The sequence below is a fragment of the Cebus imitator genome, unplaced genomic scaffold, assembly GCF_001604975.1.
Source record: "Cebus imitator isolate Cc_AM_T3 unplaced genomic scaffold, Cebus_imitator-1.0 Scaffold0, whole genome shotgun sequence".
Classification (NCBI taxonomy): Eukaryota; Metazoa; Chordata; class Mammalia; order Primates; family Cebidae; genus Cebus; species Cebus imitator.
Genome location: NW_016107315.1, coordinates 8,117,750 through 8,136,432, shown reverse-complemented (window position 1 = coordinate 8,136,432; position 18,683 = coordinate 8,117,750). Strand labels below are relative to the sequence as shown.

Below are 18,683 nucleotides of genomic sequence, written 5' to 3'. Positions count from 1 at the left end.
AAAAAAAAAAAAAAAAAAAAAAAAAAAAAAAAAAAAAAGAAAAGAAAAGAAAAGAAAAGAAAAGAAAAAAGTAAAAGGTATTAAATCCCTTGAACTACAGAAGCTTTAAGACATTTCCACATGTGTGTTTTGTGGGTTTTGTGTACAGCCAGGATACCTGGAAGTGAGTGAAGGCAGCAGCCTGACTTGCTGGCTTTACAAAAACCACCATGACGTCTGCAGATAGCCGATCTTGGCAGATGTGCAGGGGAGAATCTGGATGGTATATCCTGTCTAAATCAGTTTTCTACTGATGACTGAGGTAAGAACAAAGTGTTTAGTGGTGATAACCAGGAAATTGAGGCAGTTGGGAAGAGCTGAGCAAGGCATTATGAAATGAAGTATGTCAACTGTACAAAAACACACCCTGCAGAATTTCATAAGACACTGACATAAGAGCCCAGGTCTGTAAGCTCCCAAAGATAGGAGCTTGTCCTTCTTTTTGGCAAACTTACCATTATATTGGCCTTTAGAACATCAAAACTTCTTTAATGGTTAACAGTTGAGGCTATACTTTTAATCATTAAAAGGCCCATTCACTGAATTGATTATAAAGGGAGCTATTTATATTAAAGGTATTTTTAAACATCCTTTGGGGAAGGGAACAATAGTTCCTTTGTACTGCAAAATAAAATGCTGCATGGCCTTTTTATTTTTCAGATTATGGGTCCGCTTTCATTACCTAATTCCTTAATTTTTTTTAGCTTCTATAATCAGCACCCATATACACTATCCTGAGAAGCAATATAATGGCAGCAAAAGACAGAAAATCTGCACGGTACATGAGAGCTGATTCTGCTTTAAACCAGGCCATCATGCCACGAGCCTGACGCCGAACTACCCCCTCATCACAGTGAAACACAGTCCAAGCTGAGCCCCTACTGAACCTCCAGAAATGGCTTCTTAGAACCTTCACATATTTTAGCCTAAATAGCTTCCCGCTACCTCAAAGAGGTCTGAGGGGGCCTACGAATGCTGCTTATCCAATAACTCTTACCCTCTCACTTAAAGACCCAGGCGGCCACTTGACTATTAAAATTAACTAAGTACCTAGCAACTCACTTACCCTGGGGATCTTCCAAGCCATTCCAACCTAAGATGCCCCGGAGAGCATTCTTCATCAGAGAGCAAACAACTGGATCCTATGGGAAGCAGAGCCCATGCTAGCCACTAAAACACCAACGTTCATGCAAGCAAGGAATGCTTTTTGCTTCTAGAAAGTCAGTTTCCATGGCTTCAGACTGTCTAAAGATCTGTCTGCATTGTGAGAAAAGCAGAAGAAACTAGCCAAAAAGTAGATATGTTTTAGCAAGCATTTCATAATCCTGGGGAATGGGGATTAAAACTAAATTTATTTCCAGACTTCAGCTGTCCAAAGTCATAAAGCCAAAGGCTTTAGTTGCTCTGATGTGGCGGCTGAGGAATGACGAGAGGACAATGACAAAGAGAACCCCTTCCACATTTATGATGCATTAAAATTAAAATACTGCTCTACCTCATGGACCCAAGTATCCCACCAGGCAAGACCTCACAAGGCCCACCCACAGTAACATAGACAATAAAGAAACTCGCAGAAGCAGCCCTTTAGAGCCAGGATCCTTCCTCATCTTCTCAGATGTCAGAGGGTGCAGACGGTGGGAAATGTCCAGCCATTGATATCAGCATATCTAACACCGTCACCCTCTATAAGAAGAAAGTCATCCAGCTACAGCTGGTGTGGTTGGTCAGGAGCCCTTCCCAGAATACCTAAGGCTGTGGCATTTGTGGGCAGCCAGCCAAGCAGCAGGTGTGTTGACTTTAAAGTGACTTCATACTTACTGAAGAGATACTGAAAAGAAAGATGAAATGTACAAACTTCCTGTCCTAAATCTAGGGGTTTACCTGCTCCCTGATAGGCAAAGTTCTTCACTCTTGGATGGACAAGGCTGATGAAAGAGAAGAAAGACTCTCTGGAGGTTGAGGGTGGAAAATAAGCAGAGAGGAGAGTGTGAGTGTGTACGTGAAGTATGCGTTTGTATTTGTTGTTCTGGAGTTTTGTGAAACAGCAAAGCCATAGCATTTTGCTCTTGAGCGGCTCAGAATTGAATGTAGAAAGTTTCAAGAAACTTTCATCACTATTTTAAGAAACGTCTCTTGAGATCCCACATCATTCTCATTTCAAATCTAAGTTTCCTGGGCAAACTGTAGGGAGAGCAGCCTAGCAAACGCTAAAAATTTCATCTAAGAAAATGAGCTTTTTTAAAAAGATGGAGCTATCCTATGCTGCGCACCTCAAGGGCTGCCATTAGCAGACTTACAATGTGAACAGGCCACCCTGTTAGGTAACATGTAGGTTGTGGCCTAAGGTACGTTCAGGACTCAGCATTCTTCCTCTTGGTAAACACTCACTGAAGTGGTTTCCCCAAGCTTGAGCCACTGCAACAATGGGCGTTGAGTATACCTTGACTAGATTTCTTTACCACTCATAAACTCTCATTTCCTCATTTAGCTGTCCGTGGCAAAGGTCTCTGCAAGAGCTGCTTCAAGCAGGCAAAAGGAAGACACAAGGTTGTTGGCTGCTCCACTCAGCTTACCTCAGAGATAGACTTGACAAATCGGATCCCATCATTGGCTCCTTTCACCTTGGCCAGGCAGGCACAGAAGTAATCCCAGTAGTCCTTTCTGTTGCCCAGGAGGGTGGCCTTCTCTTTCTGATCAAACTGTGTAGGGAAGACAGGGAAAGGAGGTCCAAACCCACTGCTCTTTATCCCAGCATTCAAATGATAAATAATAACAATAGCTTCTTAGGCGCCAGCACTGGGTGAGACCCTTTATTGGTATTATTTTTATTTATTGACAAATCAAGGTCTGCCTGTTCATACAATTGGGTGGAACACCACCAAAGTTATTAACAGATGAGAAATAAGTACAAGAAAAGAGTCTTAAGGGCAATATGAAGAGTGTTAACTATGCTTTGACTTAAGGAAATAAGATAATGACACTTTATCCCAGTTACTCAACTCGTAAGTTTCAATACGTTTTTCAAACACCTACAATACATTTAAATTAATGTCGGCTCTGAGTCATTTCAAATCCAAAACCAGAATGAGCTTAATTGAAAAAAAGAAAGGCTCAAAAACATTTTTACAATGTTAAAGAACCAGTTGAAACGGCATGAGAGAGGCAAGGCCTTCAGCACGTTAGGGGCCTTTCCTCTAGTGGGCCCGCATACTACATGCTTTGGTGGGATGTGACGTTGCAAAATAATGGTGTCCACGGTGATATAGGTATATCTTTCTGTAATATTTTATAGTATTTTTTCTGATTACAGAAGCAAGACATGCATATGTTATTAGGATAACTAGATAAAACCAAACAAAAAAATAGAAAAAAATTTTAACACCTAATACCACTACCCTAAAATAACTTCTAGAGCATTTTCTTCCTGCCTATTTTAGTTGCATGCATTTTTCCACAACTGCAGTGTTCTCCACATCAGCACTTTTTGAGCCAAGCAGGGATAAGAGGTATACCATCTATACGTTAAAAGAAAATATCCCGGGATGACCCCAGAGATCCTGATTCAGTAGGATTGGGGTGGGAGCCAAGAATGTAATACTAACAAGCTCCCAGAGGGGCTCGATGCTGCCGGTCTATGGACTGCACACTGAGTGGCAAAACTCTAAAACAGAAGCCCACAGATAATTTTTAGAGGGTCCACACAGTCTTAGAATCTGCCTGCAAAAATGCATGATTGAGTGCATACGTATATGAATGTCTTTTTGGGAAGACTCCACAGCTTTCACTAAACTCCCAAAGGGGTATGTAACTGCCCCAAATTTAAGATCCTTGCCATACAATAACCTTCTGACCTATCTTACAATGACCTAAATCTCCAAAGGATGTTTTTGATTCTCAAAGCCATCTTAGGGGCAACATTGCAATTCCCCAGAGAATCACACTTGGAAGACTGAGCTCGTAGTGGAGACTGCTCTGACCTTCCATCTAACCACAAGGGCTTACGGGCTCCTTGGGCTTTCTGAACGATATCTTGAATGCTGATCAGGCACCCAAAGAGGGAGAAAAGAAGACAGCAGTGCAAAAATTAACATATTACAGGCATCACTTACTTGCAGAAGATACTCAAGTTTATAAGAAAATTTATGCAAGCTCGTGCTATCATCCGTGATGGGTTCCCCTGCTTCCTGAAATTCTTTGCTTAGTTCTGTCACAGCATCTTTAAGACAACAAACAGGAACATGTAACCAGATAGTGACTAAACTCAGAAAGAGAAGCAGGAATAACTCAGGAAGCATGAGAAATAAGTGGTCAGTGATACAAAGCACCTCTGAAACATATCCATGAAATATAACTCCAAGTCAGGGAGTGTTGAAATGTCCTGAGAGCCCACAGATACTTTATAATGTTTGTTGACTGGGCACATTTCTTGTTCACCCTCGTCTGTCTACCGCCCAGGCCTAGTAATTTGCATGTAGTAGTTGGTCAACAAATGTCTGCTGTGTGAATGAATCATTCAGTCCTTGAATACTGACTTCTAGAAAGCTTTAACCTTTATTCTAGCCATATTTCTTGCTCTTCACTATAACCCTACTGCTCAATCTAGGTAAGTGCAGGATCAGAATACCCAGTATGTGCAAATAATAGTAATAATAATCACAATTCCAACAATGACAACCACATCTGCTTTTGCTAACTGAGTGTCCTTGAGGGGCTAGGCCTTTACATGTATTACTTTCATTTAACATGGCATTGAGAGGCAGGGATTCTTATTTCAACGAAACTATGATGCAACTTATTATAAGATACATCCCGGTTTCAGAGCTGTTAAAATGTGAGGAAAAAAAAAGAACAATTTAGAATCTATGAAGTCTGCTATGATTACCCCATTTTGCAGATGAGGAGTGCACAGAGAAATCAGAGCACTTGGCCAAAGATCAGGGTGGCAAACAGTAGAGCTAGAATTAGAACCCTGGTTTTCTCAAGGGCTTTCTAACTCCAGATCCCACCTCTTAACTTCTAAGAGAATGGACCTCCCTGTGCAGAAAAGAGAGAAACCCACCTTTGACTCTCACTTTGATTTTCTGTTCTTGTGTCCAACATTTTTAAAGGTTAAAAGAGAAGCCAGAAGCTGAGGACACCCCTGCCTGACTCCAAAGTCCTTGAAACTGCTGTCACCGAGAGGACGAGTGGGCTGCCCCACAGAGGAGTAAAGGCTGTGTACCACACAAAGGCACCTGAATGAAGGACATACCACTCTCATGGTAGATGCCATAGATTTGTATGCTTGTTAAGACATTTACTGGCCAGGTGCAGAGGCTCATGCCTGTAATCTGAGGACTTTGGGATGCTGAGGTGGGTGGATCACAAGGTCAGGAGTTCAAGACCACCCTGACAAGATGGTGAAACCCCATCTCTACAAAAAAAAATACAAAAATTAGCCAGGCACAGTGGCAGGTGCCTGTAATACCAGCTACTCAGGAGGCTGAGGCAAGAGAATGACTTGAACCCAGGAGGCGGAGGTTGCAGTGAGCCGAGATCATGCCACTGCACTCTAGCCTGGGGGATGGAGCAAGACTTTGTCTCCAAAAAAACCAAAAAAGACATTTACCAACAGATGAAAGTGGAGCGTATTGAGAAAGCAGCACCTTTCAAGAATTCCCACCAAAGTGCTCTACGTAAAGAACATGGAAACCAGCCCAGGATGTTGGAGGTGGCCAGACTCAGCCAGTGCATGGGATAGACAATGGTCTAGATCAGAGGTTCTACCTGAGAGTCCCCTTTTCATCCTCTTCCCTCCCAATAAGGACCTCCAGGTCTCAAAGTTATCCTCAAGAACCAGATACTGAAACATGGAAATGGAGAGACTTCTTAAGGCCAATGGCAAACTCGGATTTGCAGAGACTGGCATTTTACTTTCTCTGCCTCTCTGTGTAGGTTTTAAAAAGCATCTAACATCTTAGCTAAAAGTAGACTAGAGTGGTTAAGAACATAGACTGGAGCCAGGCACAGTGGCTCATGCCTGTAATCTTAGCACTTTGGGAGACTGAGGCGGGGGGATCGCCTGAGGGCAGGAGTTCAAGACCAGCCTGGCCAACATAGTGAAACCCTGTCTCTATTAAAAATACAAAAAATTGGCTGGGCATGGTGGCAGGCACCTGTAATCCCAACTACTAGGAAGACTGAGGCAGGAGAATTGCTTGAACCCAGGAGGCAGATGTTGCAGTGAGTTGAGATGGTGCCATTGCACTCCAGCCTGGGCAACAAAAGCAAAACTCCGTCTCAAGAAAAAAAAAAAAAAGAGCACGGACTGGTGCCGGGCTGGTGGTATAGAAACCCAGGCTCTGTTCTTGACTGGCTGTGTGACCTTAGGCAAGTTACTTAATTTCTCTATGCCTGTTTCCTCAACTGCAAAATGGGAATCGTAATGGTGTCTAGCTCACAGGATCAAACATGAAGACTCAATGAGTTACTATCTGTAAGATATGTGCAGAAGAAACGAAATGCCATGTAATTGCTAGCTATCAGAGGCCCAAGGCAGAGCAGACGCAAGATTAAAAGCCTGAGAAAATGTTTCTTATCTTGTTGACTTTGGAACTTCAGAATGAGGACTGCATTGTGTCTGTGGTAGGCCAATGGCTCCTGGTACAGGAGATACCTGCTCACGGTGTCCAAGCAGTTAGGAGCCTGGGCCTTTAGTATGTCAGGAAAGCATCACAGCAGGCTCTGCAGGCACGGAGGAAGTGGTCAGCTTCAGACTGTGTAGTATCAAGTGTGCTGGAGCTCCGAAGAGCTTAAAGATCAGCACTGGTGATGAGTTAGGATGGAAAACATAAAAATTCTGACCCCTGGGACAGCACCTGAAACGGTGAAATCTGGAATTTGCAGCCAAAAACAAAATAGTCCGTTTCTCCTGAGTCTATGAAGCTTTATGTGCACCTTCGTCTGCCTTGCAGTGAGATGAGGAATACGAGTCACAGCCTCTCTCAGTGGATAATGCTGAGCTCAGGGAAGTCTGGGAGGCAGCAAGCCTGGACCTATAGTACATCCCGGGCAATGGGCCATCCACCAGCCAGGACCTGGTGGGGCAGCAAAACAAGACAGGAGGGTCTCTGCTCTTCCTGCTCAGTGGGAGAAACAACATTCTTTCCCAAAGGAACCGACTTCATCAGAGCCCAGAAGTTTGGGATTTAGCCAAAGACTTAACAGGCAGCTTGAAAACACACATATGTGCGCTAATGGAAATCAGACCCAGTTCTGGAGCAGCATGTATGATTTTGTTTACAAACTGGCTGTACAGTCCTCTGAAAGGAAACCAGGCAAGCTTTCCAAGCCTTACGCAAAGTGGATATGTGAGCCCCAACTATTTCAATATGATGTGAGCTGAAGACTCCAATTACTCCTGGTATGAACAAAAATGAAAGGGCTGAATTTCAACTGGCAACAGCAAAAAGCACAGCCACAAGTCCCTCAAAACCAAACTCAGTCTGCTTAGCAAGCTACCATACCTTGCAAGTCTCGGATGATTCTCTGGAGCTGGCTCTCTGCATTGGTGGAAGCCATGGTGAGTTTGCCTTTCTTGGCTGTGTGTCTCCTGCCTGGGTCCAGAGGAAGGTTCAGAACTTCGGCCCTCCTGTGGCTGTCTGCTCAGCAGTGGTTAGACTCCATGGTGGCACCTGCACAGCGGAAGAGCAAGCCATGGAGGAAGCAGACACAGACACAATTTAAAGACAATATTAGAGGAACTCTGCTCTGAGCACAAAGGCCGCCCTATCTGGGTGTATTCCCTCAACAGGAGGGCTTGACCTTTCTGTGTGGGCCTTTGCTCCATGGGCACTCTTGGGTTTGTTTCTGACACACTTATATTCAGACACAGTGACCTTGTTTGGGGCTTAACAAGAAATTAAATCAATTATATTGCAGCCTATTCTTTCTGAGCTCACTTTCCATTCGCCATAGACAGGACTGTCTTACCTTCCTTTAAAAAGCTACCCAGTGGCTTCCTCCGTTCCCTAGACAGAACAAGTGCAGCTCAGCTTCAGACAGCTCCACTAAGCCTCAGGATCCCCATCTCCCTGACAGCCGGACCCACATCCTCTCCAGCCTTTCTTTCTCTAAAGAACGGTTAGTCTCTAGCCAGGCAGTGCTGGGGGGAAAGGCTGAGGACCCCTACCCTCAGGGCTTCTGGACCAAGGAAAGTCAGGCTTGCCTGGCAGGGTCCTGGGAGGTTTGCAGCTGCCAGCTCCCCAGAGTCCAGCTCAGCCTAGGTATGCAGATGCTGCCTGGCCTTTTCTCCAGAGGCTTGCACAGCCCCCGTACCAGGCAAAGGACGTAGCTCTATTTTTAAGCTCAGTTACAGTCCTCTCCCAGCTAGTGAGTCCTGAGTTATCAGCCCTACTTGGGCAGCTGTTGAAGTTATTTAACTGTAGGGCTGAAAGCCAACAGAAGTTAAAGAGATGTGAGCACATCGGAAAGAGGTCTGGAAAGACATCTGGACATTTCTATGTCCTTTCAGAACCGCTAATTCTTCCCTTAGTTATCCAGTGCAAAGTTGTAGTGTTTGCTGGCGAAGTAGACAGCAAGACTAGAGACGGCCGTGGCAGCAGTCAGTACTAAATGAGAGTCTACTGTGTGCGGGGCTGTTACATGCTTTACACATATGACCGCTTTTAATTCTCACAGTCACTCTGGTGGAGTAGATAACATCAGCCCTGTTTACAAAGGAGAAACTGATGCTCAGAGGAGTCATGTAACTTCTTTAAGGCCACAGGTGAGTAAGATGAGGAATCACAGGTTTGAATTGTGGTCAATCTGATTTCAAATCTGACAGTTTTTCTAGTAAGTCCTACGGACTTTTTAAGACTAAGCCATTGTCACTACAGCAAATGACCAACCACTTCCACCGGCTCAAGGCACCACCATGAAGTCCAGCCGTCTTCCAAGTAATGTGAACACCCTGAGTGTTCTAACATATGCCACCTCTCACTCTCCCACTGCCACCTTGCCCTCACAGCTCCAGGAGTCCAGGCAAACAGATCCTGGCATGGAAATCAACCCAGGCACAAGCTCCTCCAAATATTTACATAAGGATTCCTGCCTCTGCCCGAGGAGAGAAGGGCCTATCACAAGGCGGAGATAACGAGAGCCTATTTTTAACTAACTAGCCAGCGTAGCTGTGACTCAGTGCAAACAAGGCCCAAAGAGGGCTTCTCTGGCTTCGGAGGAAGGAAACAGTCAGCCACATGCCTGTTCCGCAGTCCCAGGAATTCATGAGTGCCACAAAGAAGAGCTTCAGGGGATCCACAGACAACCCCCTGAACCTCCCAACAAATGTTGGCACCCACCTATCAGGGACACCAAACTGAGGGTAGGAGCGCTTTACGAGAAGCCTGCCTGCCTATCCCTGGGTGTCTCTCCAGGTCGCCTGCTGAACACAGGGCCTGAGCAGGGACCAGCTGGGACCCTAGAGAGAGCCAGAGAGGATAAGGACCTCCAATATCAACACACAGCTGCCCAGCACATTCCATCAAGTGCCTACTACGTGCAGGCTAGGGATACAGAGGCAACAAGACACATTCCAGTCATGGAGGAACCTGGCTACCCATCAAGGAGACAGATGGAAAAATATCACATATCCAGATACAGTGGAAGAGGCCCCCATAGAGATATGGATAAAAAGTCATGGGTACTCAGCTCTGAGAAGATATGAACTATGGGTATACAAAACAACATGGAGGAATCTGAAATGCCCTGTGCTAAGTCAAAGAAGCCTCTCAAACCATGACAACTGCGCAATCCCATTTACATACGATTCTGGCAAAGGCAAATCATTAGGAGAGAAATCACATCAGTGGCTGCCAGAGCCTAGGGGAGAAGGGAGGGTCTGACTACAAAGGAGCACAGGGAAATTTGGGGGGCAATTCTGTTTGCTGCCTTGATTACGGTGATGGTTACATGACTACACGTATTTGACAAACATATACTTGTCACAACTCATATAACTGTAAATTATATCTCATAAAAAAGCAGCATTGTGATGAATTTGTAAAAAAAAATCCAATGGGATCTGAGGAAGGAAAAATTTAATTCTCCTTGAGGAAGGGAGAAGTGGTGGGCACTCTGTGATGGCCAGGCCTAAAAAACGAACAGGAGGTCACTGGAGAGAGCCAAGAAGGAAAGGATGCCAGGGCGGAGGCATGCAAGAGTAAAGGCTGTTTCTCTAGCTGCATTCCTCGTATTTGACTGCTGCCAACACAGAGGAGCTTGCAGTTTCTGAGACAAATAATCCTGGAGGAAGATGACTGGAGTGAGGCCCTGTGAGTCTTCGGATACAGCCCACTGGGTCTGTGTGTACAATTCTGACCATGTCTGTAGAGAGGGTGGAGGTTGGGAAGGAGGCGACAGCAACAACAGATCCTGAGTAGCTCTTCCAGGCTGCGGCCAGGACAAGGGAGGAACCACACAACCAGCTGGAATTTCTGGAAACCAGACCTAATTGGAGTCTGGCACGAGGGAAACAATGCCTGCAAACCCAAACCAGTATCTTGGCATCATAAGCCTGAACACAGATAGCAATATGCTCCTTTAAGACTGCTTGGTGCTTTCGTGATACTGCCCCTGTGTCCGCCCAAAGCAGGTGGCCTTGTCAGTCTGACCTTCCAAGTATGCTCTCCACTGGTGTCAAGTTCCCAGGTCATGGGGTGAGCTGTTCCCAGCCACTGAATACACAAGCTGACTTTCCAAAGAGCCTGTGTCACTACCAGGGTCATGAGCCCTAAGAAACTGCCTGCCAGGCCTGTGGGGCATGGTTGGCTTCCCCACTCTGACTCTGGGTCACCACCTCACAGGGATTCAGGAAGTAAGTCAGAGCTTCCATAGAGAACATAGTCACCATGGGGATGCTATTTTCATGGACTCAGCAGCTTGCCTCCCTTGTTCCTCCGTCTTGGTCTGAGGTCATTAGTAACCAACAAAAGGCAAAGAATGGGCATGATCTCTCTCCAAACATGATCAACTTTCTTGTGTCTCTAGGTAAGCTTGCCCTTTCATTGAGGGATAACAGACACCTGGCCTGAACCAGCCTGATCCTGACATCTACAACCCATTGGCAAACAGCTCTCCTAACTCAGGAGACACTCAAAGCTCTGAACACACTACCATGGCTGCTTCAGCACCGGGGTAAGGACTCTGAGACTCACGCACCTCACAGGGCCCCCTGCAGCATGCCAATCACCTCATAAACCCACAGTCTTTGTTGCACAACATGTAAAACCCCTCATCACTGTCTCTGACAGGCTCTTCTAAACAGCAGAGAAATGCGTTTTATACAATATTTGGAAGCACTGGATTTCCTTGCCAACAACTCAAAATTATGTTTAAGTCTATCCAAAATGTCTGAAAACATCAAATTTTCTAAAAAAGAGGAAAAGGGACTCACCGCATTTTAAAAAATTCTTATTTTTCACTTGGTACTAATGTATGAGTTCTTAGTCAGGACCTAGGTATCATTTTAGAAGTAAAGGGTGTTCTCTGGCCTCCAAGTTTTTTTAATATCTGCCCAGATGCCCTAAATGCCTTAAACAATAGCAACTGCGGTATAGTCAAATTAAGACACAAAGATGCTGACTGACTGATATAAACTTATTTGCACTACAGTACAAGTGACTGATACTCATAATATTGCCCAGAAACTGGCTCAGACAGCAACAATAATAGCATCTGAGTAGCCACACAAGGAAAGAAGAATCATCAGGGGAGGAGGAGGTTGCAGGCCTGGAAGTCAACCTTTCTCCGCCTTCAAAATTTTGCTCCCAACACAATAGCTAAGGGCTAACCCAGAGAGGGCACCTTACAGTTGTATCCCTCCCCCAGTCCCAAATAAGGAGGAGCATACCAGTTGTAAATTCTCCCCTGACCAAGAAAGAATGTTAAGTACAAGGACAGATAAAAAGGCAGAAAAGCCTTTCTGGAAGAGTCCATTGCCTAGGCCTGGTTGAGCACACCCAGTGGCATCTATATCTAGTTACCACCTACAGAAAGGGAGGCACTTGGCTGGTACCTGCAGCTTCGAAGGCCCAGAGGTCCTGCTGGCCCAGCGCTGGAACAATCAGTGGGCAGGCAGCCTGCCCTCCCCAGAGCTTCGAGAGGGTGGCTAGGAGAATGCTCTGGAGTTTGCCAGAGGCCAGCTCAGAGGCAGGTATTTCAGCACATGTGAACAAAGACTCATTAGGTGACCCAACCCCTTGGACCTATGATTAAAATGTTAAGCCACTGCATGCCTGGGTCATCTTTCCCAAACACTCCTTCTTGTCATCTTCTCTCTTAAAGGGAATGAGAACTTGAGGCTTTGTCATTGCTTCTTGAACCTTCTCTTCATACCCTCCCTTCCACCAACAATAGCAGGTTCCCTGGTTGCTCTCCCAGAACACATACAAAACAGCCATTATCCTAGTCCATGTACCCCAGAGAACAGGGCCTCGAGGGCTCTGAGGAGTTGCTTTTGAATCTGGGGGAAGCCAAGTCTTTTTTTTTTTTCAGTGAGGTGGGCGGCTGATCACGGGAGGAGCCACACGTCTATACTTGAGGCTGTGGGGCTGAGAAAATATCCAGGAGGTGACGATGACAGGCGTGAAAATCTGGGCAGTCTCTGGAACAACTGCATCAATAATTGAGAACTCAACTGATGCACCTACTCATGCTCCAAAGAATACAGGCCCCACCTATGTGGGGAAAAACTACAGATCTCCAGAATTATATGCTCTGAGACCTCTCCTGACTGACGTGTCAAAGGGGTAAATCCAGCCAGTTGTGAACTAAGAAGTGAATCTCTGATAGGATATGACACAGCCACAAAACACAGCCTTGAGAAAGCAGCAGGTAACTTCTATGTGCTAACAAACTGCCAGCCAGGTAAAAGGTATTTTTTGGCAGCACTATGAAGAGGCAAGCCTGAACCAAGAGCTGGGGATACAGGTGTGAAAAGGGGCAGTGGGCGGAGCTCTGGCCTTAAAGGAACTCAGGCTCAGTGGGAGAAATAGATAACATATACCCCAATAATCTTACAAACAAGTAAGAAAGAGCAATTGAGGCCTGGTAAGTGCTTTGATGAGAACAAATGAACATACAAGGTACCAGGCTGTACTCCACTCATGATTCTCAGCCCTCACTGCAGAGTCTCATGCTATACTTCTGTGGCTTCCGGGGCCATTTGCCACAATGGTAATTTTTTGTTGAATCTCTGTTCTTTCCACTTGTCTGTAAACTCCATTGCTGTTTCTGCTAGCACAGTTCTGGCACATGGAAAGCCCTCAATAAATTACTGCTGAATAAATGAATGAATTAGACAAAACAAAACACATAGATCCTTGCTCCACAAATCAAACTAAACTTTGAGGCATAGAAATGTACCAAGATGTAAATACTACTAATCTTTCAATGGTGGCAACATGAGCACATTTTTTAAAAATTCTATTTCTCTGATTTTTCAATTTTCCTTTGTTGAGCATAAATTATATTTATGTTCACTAAAATAATGCACTTAAAACACCATATACAAATTGTGAACATTATGTTGTAATTATTGTAAAAATGCTGTGAGCTATTATTCCAAGAATGAATAGAATAATATAATTCAGGGATGGATGAAGTATGTCTACTCCACACTGCCTACCTAACTTCTATTTATAAACAGACCTCTGGTGTCCTGAGAGCTCAGGTGACTGCTGTCAGACATGTGCACAAACCTCTTAACCCAGCTTGTGAGGCCCTTGATGGATGGGCTTCCTGACCTTGATAGGGATAGGCCCATCCTCTTGTCCCTCCTCCTTCCCCACCTCCTGCCTGTGTTCGGGCCTCCCTGTGCTGCCCTTCAGTGGCTAGGCCCTGCCTCTGGGGTTTGGATGCTCTGCTCCCTCCGCCAAGGCCATGCCCTGTCCGGCTCATGCTCCCTACACCTTCCTCTGGCCAGTGGCTTCAGTATCTCTGGGTTTCATACGGACAGGAAGAAGTGTGAACCACAGTTTGGTTCCCGAGGAAGACTTACCCACAGCCTCCTTCACCCCATCCTGGACAATGAAAAGCACCACTACCCTCCACCCTCACAAACAACCCCACTAACCCAAACCTCCTGCCAGGGGCTGAATTGTGCATTCCACCCCACCGCATTCCAATGTTGAAGCCCTAACCCCCATACCTCAGAATGTGACTTCATTTGAAGACGGCCTTTAAAGAGGTAATGAAGATTAAATGAGGCTATGAGAGTGCGCCTGAATCCAAAGACTGGTGAGTTTATAAGGGGGATTCTGGACACACACAAGAGATACCAGGGATGCATGGGCACAGAGGAAAGGCCCGTGAGGACACAGCAAGAAGGCAGCTGTCTGAGGGCCAACGAGAAAGGCCTCAGGAGAAGCCAAACCTGCCAATGGCTTGATCTGGAACTTCCAGCCTCCAGAACTGTGAGAAAGTACATTTCTGTTGCTTAAGCCACTCAGTCCGTGGTATTTTGTTATGGCAGCCCTAGCACTAATACACCTCCCAAGGCTCTTCTCTCTTCATTCCCGAAAGTGTGCATCTGACACTATCAACCAGGCAACCTGGGGAGGGGAGGTGCTGGTGGGCCTGGGTTCTGCCACACTTCTTGGTGAGGAGCATGACAACAGCAGTGCCAGCCTGGGTGCAGAAGGGCAGGGGGTGGGGCCGTGCTGTAAATGAGAGGGACAAGGAAGACCCAGGATGGCTCTGAAGCTGGAGCTGGAGCAATGAGCAAGACATTTTCTTCTCTCTTATCAGCGGTAGCCTAGTTTTGTCAATTTGGACCCTATTTAGATTTTGGAATCAGACTAGTTACGTGAACTTTCCATTATGTATTATGCAACAAATAATGCAACAAAGATCATGCCATGGTTGGGCAAGACCCAAGGTATATTTAGCTTATTCAACTATTTTTAGGCACTCTATCTGTCCTGGAGAAGTCATTTGACCTCTTCTTATCTTTCTTTTTTCAGATGCAATGTTGGGGGCTAATCTTCCTTCATGTAAATGAATTAAGAATCACTACTCTTAAAGGAGCTAGGAAAGGGGGATAACAGGCATTCTCGGCGGCTAACTTTGGCTAAGGCTTCTAAGTGTCCCCTTCTTGCTCCTGACCAAGTCTACAGACGCCCAGGAAAAAGCATCTGCAGGTTCAACTTCAGGAAATTCCTTCTAGCTCCATTTTAAACCACCGCTTCCGGTTTAGCTGACCAGCCCTATCCTGGACTTCACATAGGGATTCTTCTTTTGGCCTTGCTTCCTGCATGCTAATGGTTTTCTTGGAATGCTTTTTTTGGTCCAAGCTTTTCTTTTGTATGCTAAAGACTTCCCCTAACTCAGTTTCCTGGGACTGGCCTAAGGTACAGTACTCGAGAATCCTAAGGTGGTTGGCCAGATCAGTCCTTGGGCCTCAGAACTAGCCACAGGGCCACAATACTATAACCAAACCACAGATTCCCCTTAAGTCTTTTGTTAGAACCACACTGATGTACACATCCTCCAAATAGCATCCGGCCTAATGAGAAACAGGCCCTTGGTGTCTTTCAAATGCCACAGACACCCAAGTGAACAGGAAGGACTACTGGAAGTTACTGACACCAACAGGCTGACTGGCTCCAATGTTAGAGGAAAGGGATGAAACTGCTCTTGCCCAACTGAGTACAGCTTCTGCCATCCTCCTCTTCTCAAAGCCATGGGGCCTGTCTTCTCTGAGGCAATGGCTCTTATTATGGGGCTAGTATAGATATTTCAGCCATTTTTAGTGATGTATCAACAAACAGGAAGGTAAACAATATTTCCACAGGTAGACCCATGGAAACATTCCAATTCCCACCCTATTGATTTATTTAATTGTTCAAATAGAGGCTCTTATACCAATCAAGAGTTCTTACTTTCTTGAAACTGGCATTGAGATCACAAACAAAATACTGTTTATCTTTTGACTCAGACAAGAACATAGCAGTCATGACGTGAGCAGATGTTGCCCTGGTCATAATGGACTCATCCGTGCTCACAAGTTGCCTCTGTAATCACAGGCACCAGTTAATGACCCCTACCTGCTGCCTAGGGCTGCTTGAAGTGAATGTGGCTCCTAACTCTGGGTGTCTACAAGTGGCTTCCACCATGAGACCACAGCTAGACAACGTAACTCCTCTGCTTAATGTTTAAAGACATTCTGGTCTTGAGTCATCAAAGCTGTGCCTTCGGAATCGTCAGTAAACAAAAGTTACCCATCAGCTAAACTTCTCCCCTAAAGGGAAGCAGGGTGGGTGAGGGCCTGAGCTGCCATTTCTTGTGTACCTCCTCCTATTCTTGAGCCAGCAGCCCACAGCCTTGGCAACCAATATGGTTCAAAGCTACCAGCTGCTCTGATTTTGCTCTGTTATGGGTGGTTCCTCTTATCACAAACATCTGTGGGAGCCATCCCCCTCAAAAAGGATCAGGTTAAAAACTTGGTTCCTGAAACCATACTGGTGCTCCAAACCCAGCCGCAAGGGGCAAAAGTCATCCAAACACTGCCTGAGACTGTTACCAGTCTCTAAAGAAAAAAAAAAAAAAAAAAAAAACCCACAATGAAAAATATTAAGAATCAATTATATGGACATTCACTATACAATTCTTTCAGTGATTTTATATGTTTATTTTTCTAATAAAATGTTAAAAACAATTTTAAAAATAAATGAAGTGCTACACATAGACACTTCAAACATAAACAGATAAACTGTTTCCTAAAGCAAGGGCCTTTAGGAAAGATCCTACTAACCAAAGGAGGCTGAGATCCATCACTATGACAATTAGCTATTGCCAGCGTTATAATAACCATGGTGCGCAACTAGTATGGGGCATTCAATGCTCTCAGAACAGTGGTTGTTACAGAAGGGAGGGTCAAGTGGAGCCCACTCAACAGAGGTCTGCTTCAGGAGGTGGGAAGTACTGAAAACAGAAAACCTTGGCGTGATAGCGCCAGCTCCCCAACCCTCCCCCACACCAGCCCCCAACAGCCTCTAGCCGCATTAGGCAGATGGCAGGAGAATTAAGCTTGCTGCCAGAGACCACAAGGCCTGCAGGGGTAGGAGGACCAGCGAGCAGATTAGGCCCTGGATCGTCTGCCCCCTAAAAGCCCCTGACCCATTTCTCTGTCGGGAAAGGAAACTGCTGTGGTAAGACAGCAGAGGGGCTGCGAGGCTGTGGCCAACACAGGCAGTTTCAACATTTTTTATTTGTTTTTTTCTAGAGGGACACCCAACGGGAACGGTGAAGAGTGACAGGGACATCAGAGGATACATGTGCATTAACAGAGCGCCACGCGGTTAAGGTGTCAACCTCATGTGCTTTTCCTACAAAACATAAAATTACACCACCCTCCCCGCCTTCCCGACCCCCGCCGTCCCGCCCCCGCCTCCACCGCAGGTTTCTCAGGTTTCAACAGCACGGACTCCAGTCCAATGCAGTGCCGCCGCACCAGAGACAACAGGTGTTTCAGAAAAAGGGACCTGAGGGCTATCTCGAGACCTCGCACATGGGCACAAGGGGCAGTGGGTGGTGAATGTACGTTGGCCAAAGGATGGGCCGGGAAGAACGAAGAGTCCCCTCCTGGGATGAGGAGAGAGTTCCGAGCACCAGCAGACTCTTGCAAAGTGCAGGTCTGGGCTGTCCCGGTCGAGCTGGGCCAGAAACTAAGCTTCCTAAAGACCACGCAGGCAGGAACTCGGGGGCCTGCCCCATCCTGTGCTAAGGGACCCAGGCTTGTTCTGAGACGCCGCAAGGTGGGCTCCTTTCCTTTGTGGCCCCTCGGCCGTCCGGGGTCTTGGAACTGGTGTTTGGGGTCTTCCTTTTTAACCGACCAACAGAGGCAGGCTGGGTGCCAGGACCAGCTTCCACCGGCCGGAGGTGCTTCCCGGCCCGCTGGACAAGGACAGTGGGGCTCGGGCAGGGTCTGAGGGAGATCTGGGATGGGCGGGGACGGTAAGGACAGCAGGTGACAAGCCGCGCCCCGAGCGAAGCTCTCCGCTCCGGGGTCGTGAGCGACCTAGGTTCCCCCAGAGTCCAGCTGGTCTCCTGCGGCACTTACGCGCTCTTGGGTCCACCGCCGGGCAGAACCGAAACTTTCTGGGGCCAAGCGGAAGAGGACGGGACCGCGGTGCCGGCGGCCATGACGCGCACACTGGGCGGCTGGCGGGGGCGGGGGAGGACTACAACTCCCGGCGTGCTCCTCGGGGCTGAGGCCTACAACTCCCATGTGACTCCGCAGGGCAGGGGATAACTACTCCCACAGCCCAGTCCCTTAACTGCCAGTCCCACCCCCGACCCTAGCTGGCCCCAGGTTAACCCTTGCAATTCCGGAGGGCCACAAATCAAATGTCTGGCGTCTTGACAGCAACGCTGTTCTTGGGTGGCTAAGGAGCACTCCAAATGTAGGGATAGGAGAGATTTCAGTGTTGGTCATGTGGTCCAATATCCTTGTTTGAAACTGTATAGGAAAAAACTCCCTCAAACCATGTTTTTCCTCTGCTCTCACACAACAACAATCATCAACACAGGGGAATACTTTGGTGACCAGATGTGTGTGGGGTTTTCCCCACCCACTGAGCAGCGGACTGTACCTGGGTGTCCTC

The 18,683-nt window shown here is 46.5% G+C and overlaps 1 protein-coding gene across 3 annotated transcripts in view; it reads right to left on the bottom strand.

Moving 5' to 3' along the window:
• The window catches only part of FYCO1 (FYVE and coiled-coil domain autophagy adaptor 1), a 70,425-nt gene extending 52,157 nt beyond the window's left edge, over nt 1–18,268 (bottom strand). The window contains exons 1-4 of one of the 3 annotated variants that reach the window (XM_017521882.2): nt 18,140–18,268; nt 7,545–7,712; nt 4,149–4,255; nt 2,613–2,738 (exon numbers count right to left, since the gene is read on the bottom strand). In XM_017521882.2, coding sequence (XP_017377371.1) covers nt 2,613–2,738; nt 4,149–4,255; nt 7,545–7,599 — 288 coding nt within the window. In that variant the 5' untranslated portion in view covers nt 7,600–7,712; nt 18,140–18,268. Of the gene's footprint in view, nt 1–2,612; nt 2,739–4,148; nt 4,256–7,544; nt 7,713–8,209; nt 9,114–18,139 lie in introns of those variants that run through there. The other 2 variants (XM_017521890.2, XM_017521898.2) reach the window with 2 other exon arrangements.
• Nucleotides 18,269–18,683: the final 415 nt, after the last annotated feature.